This window comes from Triturus cristatus, chromosome 11 (genome assembly GCF_964204655.1).
Source record: "Triturus cristatus chromosome 11, aTriCri1.1, whole genome shotgun sequence".
Classification (NCBI taxonomy): domain Eukaryota; kingdom Metazoa; phylum Chordata; class Amphibia; order Caudata; family Salamandridae; genus Triturus; species Triturus cristatus.
In genome coordinates, this window is record NC_140594.1 from 136,647,245 (window position 1) to 136,661,414 (window position 14,170).

General features: G+C 44.2%; 1 protein-coding gene across 6 annotated transcripts in view; it reads left to right on the plus strand.

Moving 5' to 3' along the window:
• Positions 1–14,170, plus strand: part of CIT (citron rho-interacting serine/threonine kinase) — a 1,313,172-nt gene that overhangs the window by 921,423 nt on the left and 377,579 nt on the right. For all 6 annotated transcript variants that reach the window (XM_085636268.1, XM_085636269.1, XM_085636271.1 and 3 more), the window contains exon 34: positions 591–771. In XM_085636268.1, the coding sequence (XP_085492394.1) occupies positions 591–771 (181 nt within the window). The remainder of the gene's footprint in view (positions 1–590; positions 772–14,170) is intronic.

The following is a 14,170-nucleotide window of genomic DNA, read 5'->3' on the forward strand; positions in this document are numbered from 1 at the left end:
ACTTTCTCACAGGTTTCACAGGGGCTGAAGAGTTTGCTACAGTGATAGCAAAGCATGTATCCGAAACATTGTTGCTTTTTGGATTAAAACTTTTATCTTTATGGCTTCACTATGGTAACTGGAGCAAAGTAGTGAAAGTTCACTGGTCCAGATGAGAGTAATTCCACTAATTCAGAGTTACTTGTATCCTCGTAGAATTTTCTCCCATAATAATCATTGGCGATTAACACCAGAACTGCATTAAAAAAGTACATAATAGGGACCTGGGATTAGTATGCAGCATAACAAGGAAAGTAAAAAACAGGAGAAGTAGTAACTTTAGCCGTTGGCGACTAGACAAGATGTATTTAGACAGTGCTTATCTACCATTAGATTCTACCATTTTTTTCTAAGGGCCACCAAGATGGTTATAGGACTGGACCATGTCTGATCCACAGGAGTTTCTTTTTTATGGTCTGGGGACCCAGCACTCCAGATTGAATTCAAAATGAGAGCGCTCTCGCATGAATCTGGAATGGCAGCATCTGTCACTGGATAGTTTGTTTAAGCATTTAAAATGTTATGATTGACTTCTGCCCTCTCTTTATTAGAATGCCAGGTGATATGCCACCCAAAGTGCTCCTCATGCTTGCCTGCCACGTGTGGTTTGCCTGCAGAGTATGCCTCTCATTTCACAGAAGCCTTCTGTCGGGACAAGATGAACTCTCCGGGAGTGCAGCTGAAGGAACCAAGTAGCAGCGTTCGCCTGGAAGGATGGATGAAGGTGCCAAGGTATAAACGTGAGTCTGTATGTCTCATACACCAAGACACAACAGAATATTCATTTTAATGGTGTATATAGTACAAGTCTCTATGAATGCAAAGCATATTGGATCATGACTCATCCGGGACAGAAAATGTAGATAGCAGTGCTTATCGGGAAATATTTATTTGATTTATCTTAAAATGCAAACAACAATCCCCTTAGCACTGTCATACTTCAATCAATTATTAATCATTTCTACTTCACTCCTTGTTGTGGTCTTTGTTCCATGTACATATATTCCACGCATTCTTTTATCTGTGCCAAGAGCTATGTTCGCTACACCTTTTGTTCAGTTGGCAAATAGTGGCCAGGTATGTGAGATCAAGAGCCAGATAACTACATTTTTAAATTTTAGTCTGTCTCATCCCTGTTAGAACTTACACCAAGTTATATGCTTTCTTCACATGGATTCACAAATCTTCCCACATATTTCATCATCTTATAAATTATATTTCTAGACTTCAGACCTGTCCAGAAAAGCTTTTTTCCAGCAGTGTCTCTCCAGCCCTTCCAGTTGGCACCACAGTGCCCCAACAGCAACTCTGCCTCTGAACATAACACTGGGGTCTATTAAGTGTGAGTCGGTGGGCTGACCCAAGTTGTTCTTCCCCACACTCCCTAACCCCCTCTTTGAAGCAGGTCCGAAGCTCTCATTATCTCACTGTAAAACATACTGATCATTTCAATATATAACTAGGTCATAATGTCCCAAACCGAAGGTTTCAGGAGTTAAACCTTGTCGGAGGTTCTGCAAAAAACAGAATCTTTCAAATCTAGATGGCATCTTCCTGTGGTGTTGGATTAGAGCACAATGCTGCAACCTGTGACTCTTGTGCTTTTATGCATCCAAAGGCTATCGAGACACGGGAGGCAAACTTTGGTTTTGGGTAAGACTCCCAAGGAGATGCCCAAGCACACTCCTTCTCGTAAAGGAAAGTCATCTTCTTGGAATGTTCTTCTAAGAGACCTTACCATAAAACACATAAGAAGCTATATAGAAAGGAGAAGTCCTCCTTCTTAGAGGAAGTGTTCCTTCTCCCAGAACAGTCAAATTCTGGTATACCTCAATTCCAGGTTTTCCTTATCGTTGGAGAAGATTCCAGGTCTGAAAAGATTAGATTGATTTCTCTGGTTCATTGCCAATCCCATGCAGGTGGAGGCCTTCCAGCTTGTTTTGAAGGACTTGTTCAGGATGGCTCCTGAACCCTCTGGACCACTTAGCAAGAGGAAGCATGTTCCTGCAGGCTTGGGAACTCCTGCAGCCTGTTGCCTAAAGCGAAGCCGAAACTACTAACGTGCCATCTCTAGCTTGGTCAGAGCCCCTGTCAGTGGCAATGTAGATCCTGCCAATTAAGTTAATTATGCAGTCAAAGGCATAAGAAATGATCCTCCTAGCTAGAGAGAAGGTTAAGGCAAACTTCAGTGATGCTTCCTTTACAGCTCCCCTCCCTCCCGTCAAGAGACTTGCCAGAATGGAAGAACTTTTTAACTCTGATTCCAAGGCACATGGAGACTAATAATCTAATTCCACACTGACACCAATGCAGACTTGTATATGAATTTGTAAAATGTGAGGAAACTAGATACTTCAGGAGATGGGGGCATTCTGTACCCCCAGGTACTGCATCAGAGGATGTTTCCCACATTTACAGCGGTGGTTTGAAAGCCAGCTAACACCTTGGAGTTCACACCTTTTACGGAATTGAAATCCATTGTCCTGACTGAGATTTTGCAGTCCGCCTCCTCAGTTGTGGATTCTTGTATACCTTTAACAGAGGCCCGTTTGAGTCCTACCATGGCTGCCTGGCAAAAGTCCTTCTTGGGTCCAGCTGTCCATAAGCATATAGTCAGATGTCAAAGGCCTGCTTAAGTTGGCCCCCACTTTTTTTTCTCACCTATAATCAGAAAGTCTTGTTGTCCAATTGTTTTCCACAAATTTGAACCTGATGGCTTTTCCAACAACACCTCTTGTCAGGTTTAAAGAAGCTATAGACAAAAAACATCTTTACTTCAGCAGCCTGTTTCTCTGCACTGCTAATGCCGCCTCCCACCTGTGTCTTTTATCTACCTATCCTGTGTGAATTGGCAAACCGTGCAGCGATCAGCTTGCCAGACCACATGAAAATGATGCTTACATAAATGGCGAGTGCTGAGTTTATCCAAACATATCATGAAATGCAAAATGTACTGTGCAGCCACCATTGCATGGTCAATGACTGTACTGTTATACTGTGCAATCACACTTGGATGCATTCCAGTTGTTTCTCCGGAGATCTCCAAGCCATATTCGTGGACCTGCCCTTCAATGGCGAATGACTATTTGGAAAGAAAGCTAGCTCGTCCTAGAAGCTCTTAAAAAAAAAAGAAAAAAAGGCTCATGTTTTAGTCCTAACCTAACCCAGGTGCCAGTCTTACCAACAATATAGGAAATTCTGTGATTACCTCCGGGCAGTATTGTCTAAGCAAAGGCAACCCTCTCAACTGTCCAGATGTCTCTGCCTTTATACTGCTCCTTTTGTTAAAAGTAGTTCTGGGAGGATGCTAGTAACCGCAGTTAACCATTGTGAATAAATGCAATACTGCCAGCAGGCGGAAGAAACCTTGAAGAAAGTTACATTACTGAGCCTCTGCTAGAAAGTCGTCTTCCAGAAGATCCGAATTTGGAAATAAACATTACTTGCTTGACTAGATGCTGCAGAAATAAACGGTGAATGTGGATGGTGAGGCATCCATTTTGATCAAGATGATGTTGAGACCTGGCTGAGGCATAGTTAGCACCAGCAAGGAATTTGGAGATTAACAGGTCATATGTTTTAAAGGCAATATCATCATATAAGTGTACAAAATGTAAATTAATGTAATTGGCCAATATAGCCGCCTTTATAGGCTGCAAAACGTTTTGAACAAACTATGTGCTGTTGGTCTTCCGGAAGTAAGATGAATGTCTGCACTTAAGAAGATATATTTTGATTACTCCAATATTGGAACTTTCATAGATTCCAATGCTTGAATCCTTCCCTGTCGCCCTGATGCTAGTACCTGGTACTTTAAAATAGTAGTAGTAGACTGATAGGTAAAGACTAGAGAGGGCCTAGGCTTCTTAGTTTATTAACCTATTATATTTATTATTAAAAAAAGAGACCAAACTTTGCCTTAACCAATCAGCATGAATCACCCTTTAGAACCCTCCAGAGAGAAGCTCAGTACCTCAGATTTTCTACCGCACGTTGGGCTAGGTAGTCTCCTCTGAGCTCTGCTCAGCTTTCTCACATCTAAAGAAGATTTCTGGACTTCATCCTTCAGGAAAGTCACTTTATTTAATTTATATTTCAAGCTAATATATATTCTACTCTTTGTCTGTTGTTTTGCCACCAGCTCTGACTGAGTCATGTCAGACAAGGCAAGGAAGGTTCTCTTCAGAGAGTGTGCTACCTGTTTAAAGAAGAGGCTATATTTATTTACTTATAAAGTTTTATATAGCGCAAACGTGACCCACAAGGGTATCAGAGTGCTTTACAGTATAAGAACATAAATGGTATACACGCATTCAAATGTGTCAATTTGTACATAAGAAATATAAAAAATATATGAATAACAAACATAGAGGACCGTGATTCTGCAGGACGTTGTACAATAGACAGTTAATGAACATTAGGTGATTGTGCTAGCAAACATACATATTATAACTTCTATCGATTCACAGTTGATATAAAATGTATTGATGACCAGGGGGACCCACAGCCAACTAAGCTTTAGACTACATACAATTATTGAGCAAAAAGGGCTGTGATATAAGTCTTACATACAGTAGACTCGCCCAATCGATCTGAGATAGGCAATGGTAATAGGATCTTAAAGATGACTCGGTGACGTCCTATAATTAAAACTTAGGACATGAATTTGTTCATTAGTAGTCTTTTTACTTCCTTTTTTAATGCAATAAAGGAAGTGATACCACGCACTAGTGGAGGTAAAGAGTTCCAAATATTTGGTGCAATCCCAGAGAAAGCTCTACTACCAGTTCTCCTCTTATGGAAGGATTGAGGTTTCAGAAGGAAAGTGCTCGCACTTCGTAGTTGTCTGCAGCCTCCAGACCTTTCCAGCTTTAGGGCCAAGTAACTGGGTGTATTGTTGTGAAGTGCTTTGTGCGTCATGCAGGTCACTTTAAGGTGTATTCTTGCCTCGTAAGGCAACTAATTCAGTGCTTTCAAGGTTGGTGAGATGTGACTATTTCTTTTGGTTCCTGATACCAGTCTAGCTGCAGCATTCAGTGCTGCTCTCAGCGGAGCCAACTTGTGTTTGTGGAGACCACAGAGGGTGGTGCTTCCATAGTCTAATCTTGGTAGCACTAGGGCTTGTACTGCAATTTTTAGATCTGCCTGAGGGAGGAAGGGTTTGAGTTTCCTTAATATACTCAACTTATGATTAGCTCCCTTGGTGGCAATAGAGATGTGCGACTGCATATTCAGATGTTTGTCTATGGAGATTCCTAGGGTTTTTGCTGAGTCAATGATGAGGGGGGATACAGTCAAAGGAGGTTAGGTGTTTTAACCATAGGTCTAGCTTTGGTGTGTGGCTTGGTGGCGAGATGAGAATGAATTCTGTTTTTTTGGTATTCAACATCAGGTGGTTGTTAGTGAGCCAGCTTTGCATGTTCAGTAGAATAGTGTTGAGGGCAATTAAGTCATCTGGCGAGGTGATTTTCAGATACAGCTGGGTGTCATACGCGTACAGGTGATATAGAATGTTCGCTGATTTCAGTGCATTCGCCAAAGGCTCCATTAGGAGGTTGAAAAGACTGGGTGACAGGGCAGATCCCTGAGGCACACCAAGTGTGACCATGGAGGGTTGCGAGAATTAATTCTTCATCTTGATTCTTTGAGATCTGTTATTCAGGAAGGAGGAGAACATTTGTAACACTGTGCCCGAGACAGAAGGTTGTCATATATATGGAAGACCCTCATAAAGAGTGCATTCACTGCTTATATCCAGCCTATAAGGCGTCAGACTGCAAAGTTTGTCACACCTTCTCAAGCAAGATTCTCAGAGACTGTGAACGACGGCTTCTCATTTGGCTTCAGAAAATGAAAACCAGGTCTGAAACTGTGTCAGACTCAAAAGAGTGAGCAGTCTTCATCCTCAAGAATTTCCCTGAAAAGGGAAAGGGATGTTTCGCACTCTGAAAAAAAAAACCTTGATAAATGTGCCAAGAAATCCTCTCAGGATGTTTCCCCAGAGAGCAAAAGGTCTCACAGAAGGGAACAGCCTTCAAAGACTGTACCAGAGCCCAAACTCCCACCTCCAGGGCTAAAATTGACTTTTAAAAAGCCTTCTTCAGAGCCGTTGTCGAGCTCTGCCATCTAAGAAGTATTTGTCAACTCCCTCGATGACGTGGGGATGAAGGGACATCGACATCTTTCTCTAATGGCCCTCTCACCGTGGACGACATCTCTTATCGTTGTCAAACTCGGGCACTGATTTAGTCGACTATCCTTTTGGCATCGTCGACTAAGATTTCATCGTTGTCTTTAAAAATGAGAACATCAATGGAGAAGTTACTGTCGATGAGAACGTAGTTGGTGGAGAAATAAGAGCTGACAAAGACCCAGCATCAACGAAGGCACCGTCGGCGGCGGCGGCGAAGGCATAGTCTGTGAAGGCACCACCGTCGGCGGCGAAGGCACCACCGTCGTCGGAGAACCCACCTCGATCGATGTCGATATAGCCGTCTACAGCATCCACCTCAACGAGGAAGACCTTTCGCCACCTAAATCACTGTTGGGGGCAGAATCATCATCGCCTAAGGTTACTGCGGTGCCTATGGACTCAGAGATTACCCCGGAACATACTTCCCCTAGTAAGATTACACCTCTTCTGCCAAAGCATCTTCTGGAGGAGGAAGATTTCGAAGATGAGGGCCCGTTTGGGGATGTGTAGAGTCTGTCAGACTTGCATGTTAATTCCCAAGACGAGGACGAAGAGGGGGAACAGGAATATTATGGTCAAGCCTATTAGACCCAGCCTGGGATAGGCCATCAACAGTGTCAGCAGGACAGGGCCACAACGCCGTCTGGCTTGCTCTCAGATCTTCAGTTTATGTTGGAAGATTACTGCAGGCGATTCCCACCTGCCGAGCCTATGGCCAAACCTCCACCTCCAATGGTGTCACCAGTGAAATGTTCCACCTCTACAAGTTGTCAGTTCCAAATACTCCACAGTCCAATCCTCGCCAGGAAGTAATCTCTTCGGATGAAGAGCTGAAGAGGGAGAACTTCTTGGCACGGCTACCAATGCCCTCGAAACAGTCTGACAGTTTCCTTTGACTTCAAAGAACCATTTTGTAAGGCTGTCCGGGCTTTACCAATTATTGATTACATCTCGGAAGAGGATATTAGAATTATGAAGGCTATGGATAATGCACCAGCGTGTCTCACAGGACTCCCAAAACCAGATTCCATGGTCAGACAAGCTGCTCAGGGCCCCTCGAAAAATCCAGCAGCACCTCTGTCTGCTCCTCCTGACAAGGATGGCAGGTGCCTGGATTCCATCGACAAGAGTTTTTCTTCAATGTCATAGTGATTATGAAAAGCCTATGTTAAAGACATTTAAGAGTGGATTGTTATTACTCTGTATTAAAGTCTACAGATACATTTTTGTCGCTGCATGGTCTCGCATAGATTACCTTAATAGGCACAGCTTTTGGTGTTTGTTAATGTTTCTTAATATGATTCTACAGCTCTCCAGGTAGTGCTAACAAAGTTGCTTGCTTGCCGCTCATTTCGCCTGCAGTGCGCTGCATTGAATGTAGCCCCTTCCTTTAAACCAGGAGAGCATTTTGGAATATTGTAGTCCAAGATGGTCAACATATCTGACAGCGACGCCTAGCTGCCGATTCCTTACCTTAGAATTTTCCCCAGAGGCAGGCTGGATCCGGACATTTTTCTACAGCAGTACCCCGGCACGTCAGTAAAGGGCGCCGGGCGACTCCGTACAACGTCCACCGGATGTGATGTCAGAGTCCATATAAGCCATGTAAGTAGTGGGTGTCTTTTCCACGCCTTCTGGTTTTTACCAGCACCCAAGCGACTGTGCCTCAGATGAGGGACTACTATCTCTCCCTTCATGCCATATTTAGCTCAACCTCCCTCAGGCGTGCCTCGAGGAGGTCGGTGAGGCCTCGACTGACTCCATGCCGGCGGAACTTCCCTTGTTGTCAGTGGGGCCCTCGGAATCCGTGCTAGACTCCCTTTCAGCTCCGGTGCACAGCCCTTCGGGCCTGTATTGGGTATGCTGGCGCAGACGCCAGCGTTGATGACACTGATTGCCTCTACTTTATCTCTTCTACCAGATGCTGAGTTGTTGTCTTCTCGACTCTGGTCGACGTTGGTAACAGCCCCAGTGGACCAGTCCCCATCAGGCTCCACTTTCAAGGGAGCCCCCTGCTTTTTTCTACATGGCATATGGGTGTTTTGGTGATGTGCATGCTCACAAAGATGAGCCTCCTCTGGAGTTTCACTGGGTTTCTGACTTGGGGACGCTAGTGGCCTTGACTCTTCTCGAACCTCTGGCCTGTTTGCTCCTTTTTGCCTTGCTTCAGAGGCTATCTCTGCTTTTGCTCATCTTTTGCAGTGAGTTGATGTAGTTCAGGGGCTGCACCTTCCTTCTGCGGAAGTGACCATTGATCCCCTCCTTGAGGTGCTTCAGCAGAGCCAGCTGAGAACTGAGCCTCCGATTCCCTTTCAGTGAAACTCATTCTGATATTCTGTTGGGCACTTGGGCTAAGCCCTTTTCAAGGGCCTCTGTGGACCAGTATATTGCTCATAGGTACCATCCTGCTCCTGGAGACTTACTCTGCCATTTCTGTCAGCCTTCACCGCGAAGCTTTGTGGTTCAAGCTGCTACTGCCTCCCCTGACTTTGGCACCATGCCTGACGTCCCTTCGAACAGGGAGTCTAATTGGTTGGATGCTTTGGGACGTTGTATCTTTTCGGCTACTAGCTCTGCTTTGTGGTACTATAATACGACTTGTGTTTTGGGACATTTTTCTCCTGAACTGTGGGATTCGGTCTTGCACCTTCTCCCCTCCGTCCCCGATGACATTCGATTGCCAATATCTGTTTGGCTCGCAAGCTGACTCCGCTTTACGCTTTTTTTGAGATAGTCCGAGTAGAGCGAAATCTTAAGCCCTGATTGCAATACCGTCCTCTCTGGCTGGAGAGGTCTCCTTCATTTCTTTCTGCGTGAGATGTAATAGGTCAGTGCCAATTGGCTCCTTCTGTTCCCTCATCACTCTGCGTGCCATCCGGTGTGGTGCCCTTCCCGGTATTTTCTTTTCTTGCATTCTTAGCCTGTCGATTATAGGTTGTGGTTCCTGTTTTTTTTCTGGGAAGTATCTTAATTTCTGACCATGTTTGGTGTCTACGCCAGTGGCTGCACAATGTTCTTTGCTTTTTACTCAATTTCTGATTGGGGTGTTTTCATGGTATTGTACGGATGCACTGTTGCCGTGTTCCCTGTCCGACAGGGTACTTTGTATGCCATACAGGTATTCCTCAATAAGTTTCTGACGCCATAGTACTCCTTATAGAGGACTCCACATTCCGTGCTTGGTGCACCGGTGCAAGTTGGAAAATGGTCTCTGTTTTTGAGTGTCCCACACTGGCTGGGGGTTCTTTCCTTCCACTCTTTCTGGTGCCCTATTTTCCTAGCAGATGCCAGGGAAGGGGCATGGTTCTTGGCCCACTGTTGTGTCTGGTTCCGCCGGGAGTGGTGTTCTTTCTTTCTCTCTTCAGGCGTTAACACTTCTTGTGCTAGTTCTCTCTATACATGGGCTAGACGGGCCCCTGCCCGCTTTCTCTCTTTTTCTCAAGTTCCTTGCGGCTGTCGCTTGTCCGTATCTTGGTATGGAAGGCCACCTATTCTATGCCTCTGCATGACCTGTTTTTCCTCTGCTTCTGCCTTGCTTTTAATTTTGGATTGGAGCTGTTTACATGACACCTCAGATACCAACACCAACATTTCATGCCTGGCTGTTCTTCAGTTGTACCTTCTGCCCCTTTTGGGACTATATAGCGAATGTTCTCTTTCGTTCTTCTTGGACATGGGTTTCCTGCCCTTCCACTCTGGGTTGGATCGTACGGAGGTTTGTGATCCCTTAGGTTTCTTTTGCGGGGTATTTCCTCTGCTTCTTGCGAGCATGTTTGTAATTCTCACTTCTTCCAGGCTCGTCTTTCTTGTACTTATAGGCTACCGAGTATGACCTTGGGTGGTGTCAGGCTCCTCAACCATGTTGTTCCCTGTTTTGTTGGCTGGGCATGGGTTGGCCCATGCATACAGGGGGAGTCCCGTGCATACAGTGACTTTCCTTTGCTTCTAGCCGTCCTGCTTCCTAGTTTGTGGGCACTTCCTCTCTATCAATTCCTTCTCTTCTTTACACTGACCCTTTGGTTCGACTTTGATTTCTGGCGTTGGTCTTCCAATACTAATTTCTTTTACGCTGTGGCCCAGTTGTCCGCTAGCCTTCCCAGGTGTTGACCCCGTCTACCTCGGTCCCTTTTTCCTGTCCTCCATTGTGGGCTTTATTTCTCTAGTCTAATGTGGTTGTTTCTCCCTTGCCGTTTTCTTTTCAATTGTCTCTCACCTGCCTAATTGTCCCATTCTATGGGTAGTGCTGTTTCTTTCTGCTCCCTTGATTTTCCGCGGTGTGTACTTCCGCCCCACCCTCTCCCTTTAAACTGGGTCAGGTGGCTGGTTTCCAGTAAGCCATTTTCTCCCCTATGCCCCAGGGCTGCTGTTGTGGTCGTTGTATGTATCCCTCTTGGGCACCTATTATTGTACAGTGTGAATTCTGTATTTGTGTGTGTGTTTCACTGTCGAAACGCGTAATGCTGAAACTATGAAATGCTGAATTAGCTGCTAATTTAACTGCAATAAACTGCACCTTGGGAACTACGAAGAACACGCTGTGGTCCATACCTGTTTTCTTGGGGGATCCCAGGCACGACAGGACTTTGATACTATATATATATATATTCACTGAAAAAACCATAGGTTTCACACGTTATAGTTAGCGGAAATTTTACTGATAAAAAACCAGTGAAATTCCCCCGTTATAGTTAGTGCAGGCAACTATAACTCACGCGACCGCAATCCTCTGCTGATGCTAATACTGTATTTAGACACTTATTTGCCCATGTCTTCTTCCATACATTTTTAGCTATACATATATTACAAATATTTTTTTTTCATAAAGACACATATGTCATCAGCAGAAGATTGCGGTCGCGTGAGTTATAGTTGCCTGCACTAACTATAACGGGGGAAATTCACTGGTTTTTTATCAGTAAAATTTCCGCTAACTATAACATGTGTGAAACCTATGGTTTTTTCAGTGAATTTGCAAGGTTTTTTAAATGCTAATTCCTAACTATAACGTGTGTGAAACCTATGGTTTTTTCTGTGAATTTGTACGGTTTTTTAAATGCTAAGTTACTTTACGCCATTCGTGGCGTGCGCGCCCACTTAACGCAGTTCGTTCCGTGCGCGCACGGTGCGCTTCGCGCACCGTGCGTGCACAGTAAGCACGCGGTGCTTACTGTGCTTACGGTGCTTATAAGCCATGCACAAATGTTGCCCTTCGGGCACCATTTGCACACGGGGTGGAGAGAGTGTGGATAATTTTTTCTTTGATTATTTTTGTTAAAAATATTGTGGTTTTTTACACCTCTGATAAGCCCTGCACATTTGGTGCCCTGCGGCAACCAAAAGCACAGGGGGTGGGGAGAGTGTGGATAGTGGTTTTTTTTAAATATTTTTTACCGTACGCGTACGGTAAGCGTAATCGCCGAAATTAGCGAAAAAATAAAAATTGCTTTTTTGGTCTTGGGGGGGGTCTTGGGGGACTCCCTCATCATGGCTATGTGTGTGTGAGCTGTCAAAACAGCTCCTTTACATGTGTATTGGTTTTATTTAACTACCTAACTCTCAGTGCGAGAGAGAAAATGGCGGCCGCCGCTTCCTGGTTTCGGCCGATTCGAATGTTTACTAAGATCTAAGAGCCAATCAGAATCGCGCTCGCGCACGCCACCGTACGCGTACGGTAAGCTTACGGTAAGCGTACCGTAAGCTGGCTCAGATATATATATTGATTTAAAGGCTATTTTCTCAGAATCTACTGAACAGATTTACACCAAACCTACAAAAGGCACTTCCTTGACCTAGGGACTACCTCTCTGCCAAATTTCTAGTAATTCTGTTCAGCCGTTCGGGCTGTAGCCCTGTCTAAAGGTCCTATGGAAAAATGCATGGGAAAAACGCGTTTTGGGACCCCCCTTTTATCTCAGCCCCCGCTTGACGAATCCCCCCGAGACTTTCAGGGTAGGAGCGGAGCGTAGCGCCCCACCTATTTTGAGAAATTCGCGAGGATTCGTCGACCGGCGCCAAAGTTATTCAAAATAGAATGTTGCGGATTTCCTATGGAAAAGGGGTCCTAACTATAACTACCTACTGGCGACCGCCAGTAGGTAATATATATATATATATATATATATTATGTGTGTGTGTGTATATATGTATATGTGTGTATATATGTATGCGCAAGTCTTCACCACTGCAATCCCTCAGTTTGATTGACGAAGCAGACCCAATATCAGTGCAAGTTTTTATTGTTATAGACCCGTTGTGTCCGCCATGACACGTTTCAGCCTCGATCACATGACGCTTCAAGAGGAAGTGCAGAATTTAAAGTGCTAGGTGCGTTGGGGGATGTAATTGACGCGTGTCACATGGTACATAGACATAGAAGAATCCTGATACATGACCGGCAAGTGCCTAAATTAGGTTCCATTTAACACTGGTAGCAAAAACAAACAAATCAATTCACATAATATACGAAACATCGTAGGATGCTAAGCATATGTTGAAATGACAATACTATTTCAGGAAATTCATGAAGTATTCATAAATAACACACATAAAAAATACCTAAAAATGCCAAAGTTGCTTAAAATCATGTAAAATACGAAATAGAACCCCAGTGTATTCATTAATATAAGCAAAGGGACCAGAGTTTTGCTGTAATTGCATAGGCTATATAAAACTTTCTTAATAAAATCCATTCACAATCAATAAAAGATATATGAACTACTGATCGGGATAAAAAGGCAAATACAATATTATAAAAACTGTTGGAAATACAAAAGTTTTCATAAAAGAATTACCATATAAGAGAAGGCATAGCCCAGAGAGCCAGTGTAAAACAAAAGATCATATAGAAAAGAGTCCAGCCCGATTGGGCATGGTACTATGTTCTAATGCCATGAACACGTCAATAAAGTGAAATAGTGTAAATAAATATGTTCTAAACACCTATAGTGACAATATAAAAAATACATGTGCATGATTGCAGGCTGCATTGTCAGAGGAAATCATATAAAAGATTTGCTAAGATTCAGTGCAAATCATGCAATATTTACAAGCATGTGAAGAAATCCGCACTAGCATTAACACCATAAGGTGTCTTGGTATCTAGTGGCAGGATGTAGCGGGTTTCTAATGCTCGAAGACGGGCCTCACGGTTTCCCCCTCTTCTAAGTGGCATGACTGTCAATCACGAAGAATCTCAAAAGATCAGAGTTGTTGCCATGAGACCACTTTAAGTGACGTGCCACTGGGTAAGAGGCGTCACTGCCACCGATAGCTCTGATGTGCTGGAGTATCCTCTTGTGGACCTGCAACTTAGTACTGCCTACATATTGCAGGCCACAAGGACACTCCAGCACATAGACCGCAAACTCGGTCTTGCAGGTGAGCAGTCTAGAGATAGGAACAGGATGGGACTCTATAGGATGTTTTGCTGACCCCCTACCTGCAAGCTTTGCAGACAGCACATTTACCAAATCCCTTTCTGGTGTTAATCCAAGATTTGGCAACTATCAGCTCAGGGCTACTCTTAACCAAAGTGTCACTCATCGACCTGGCTTTTCGAAATATAATATCTGGAGTAGCTGACATGGAACTGCCAATGACTGGATCGTTGCGCACCGAGCTCCAGTTCTTTCTAAAGATTTTGCGCAGAGCCTGGTGTTGCCTGTTGTAAGTCAGTACTAATCTCTTAGATGAGGTTTCCTCACTGACTTCAGTGGCTGTCTTGGAACTTTTGTTACTAAGGGCCATATCTCTAGAAATGCCATTAGCCTTACTTATGGCTTTGTCAACCATCTCTTCGGTATAGCCTCTTGCCACAAACCTGTTTCGACTGGCCTGCTGTACTGCGTCACATTCTGATTGCGTGCTACATATACGCCGAATACGCAGCATTTCCCCGAAGGGGATGCTGCGTATTAAGTGTCCCGGATGGTGGCTGGT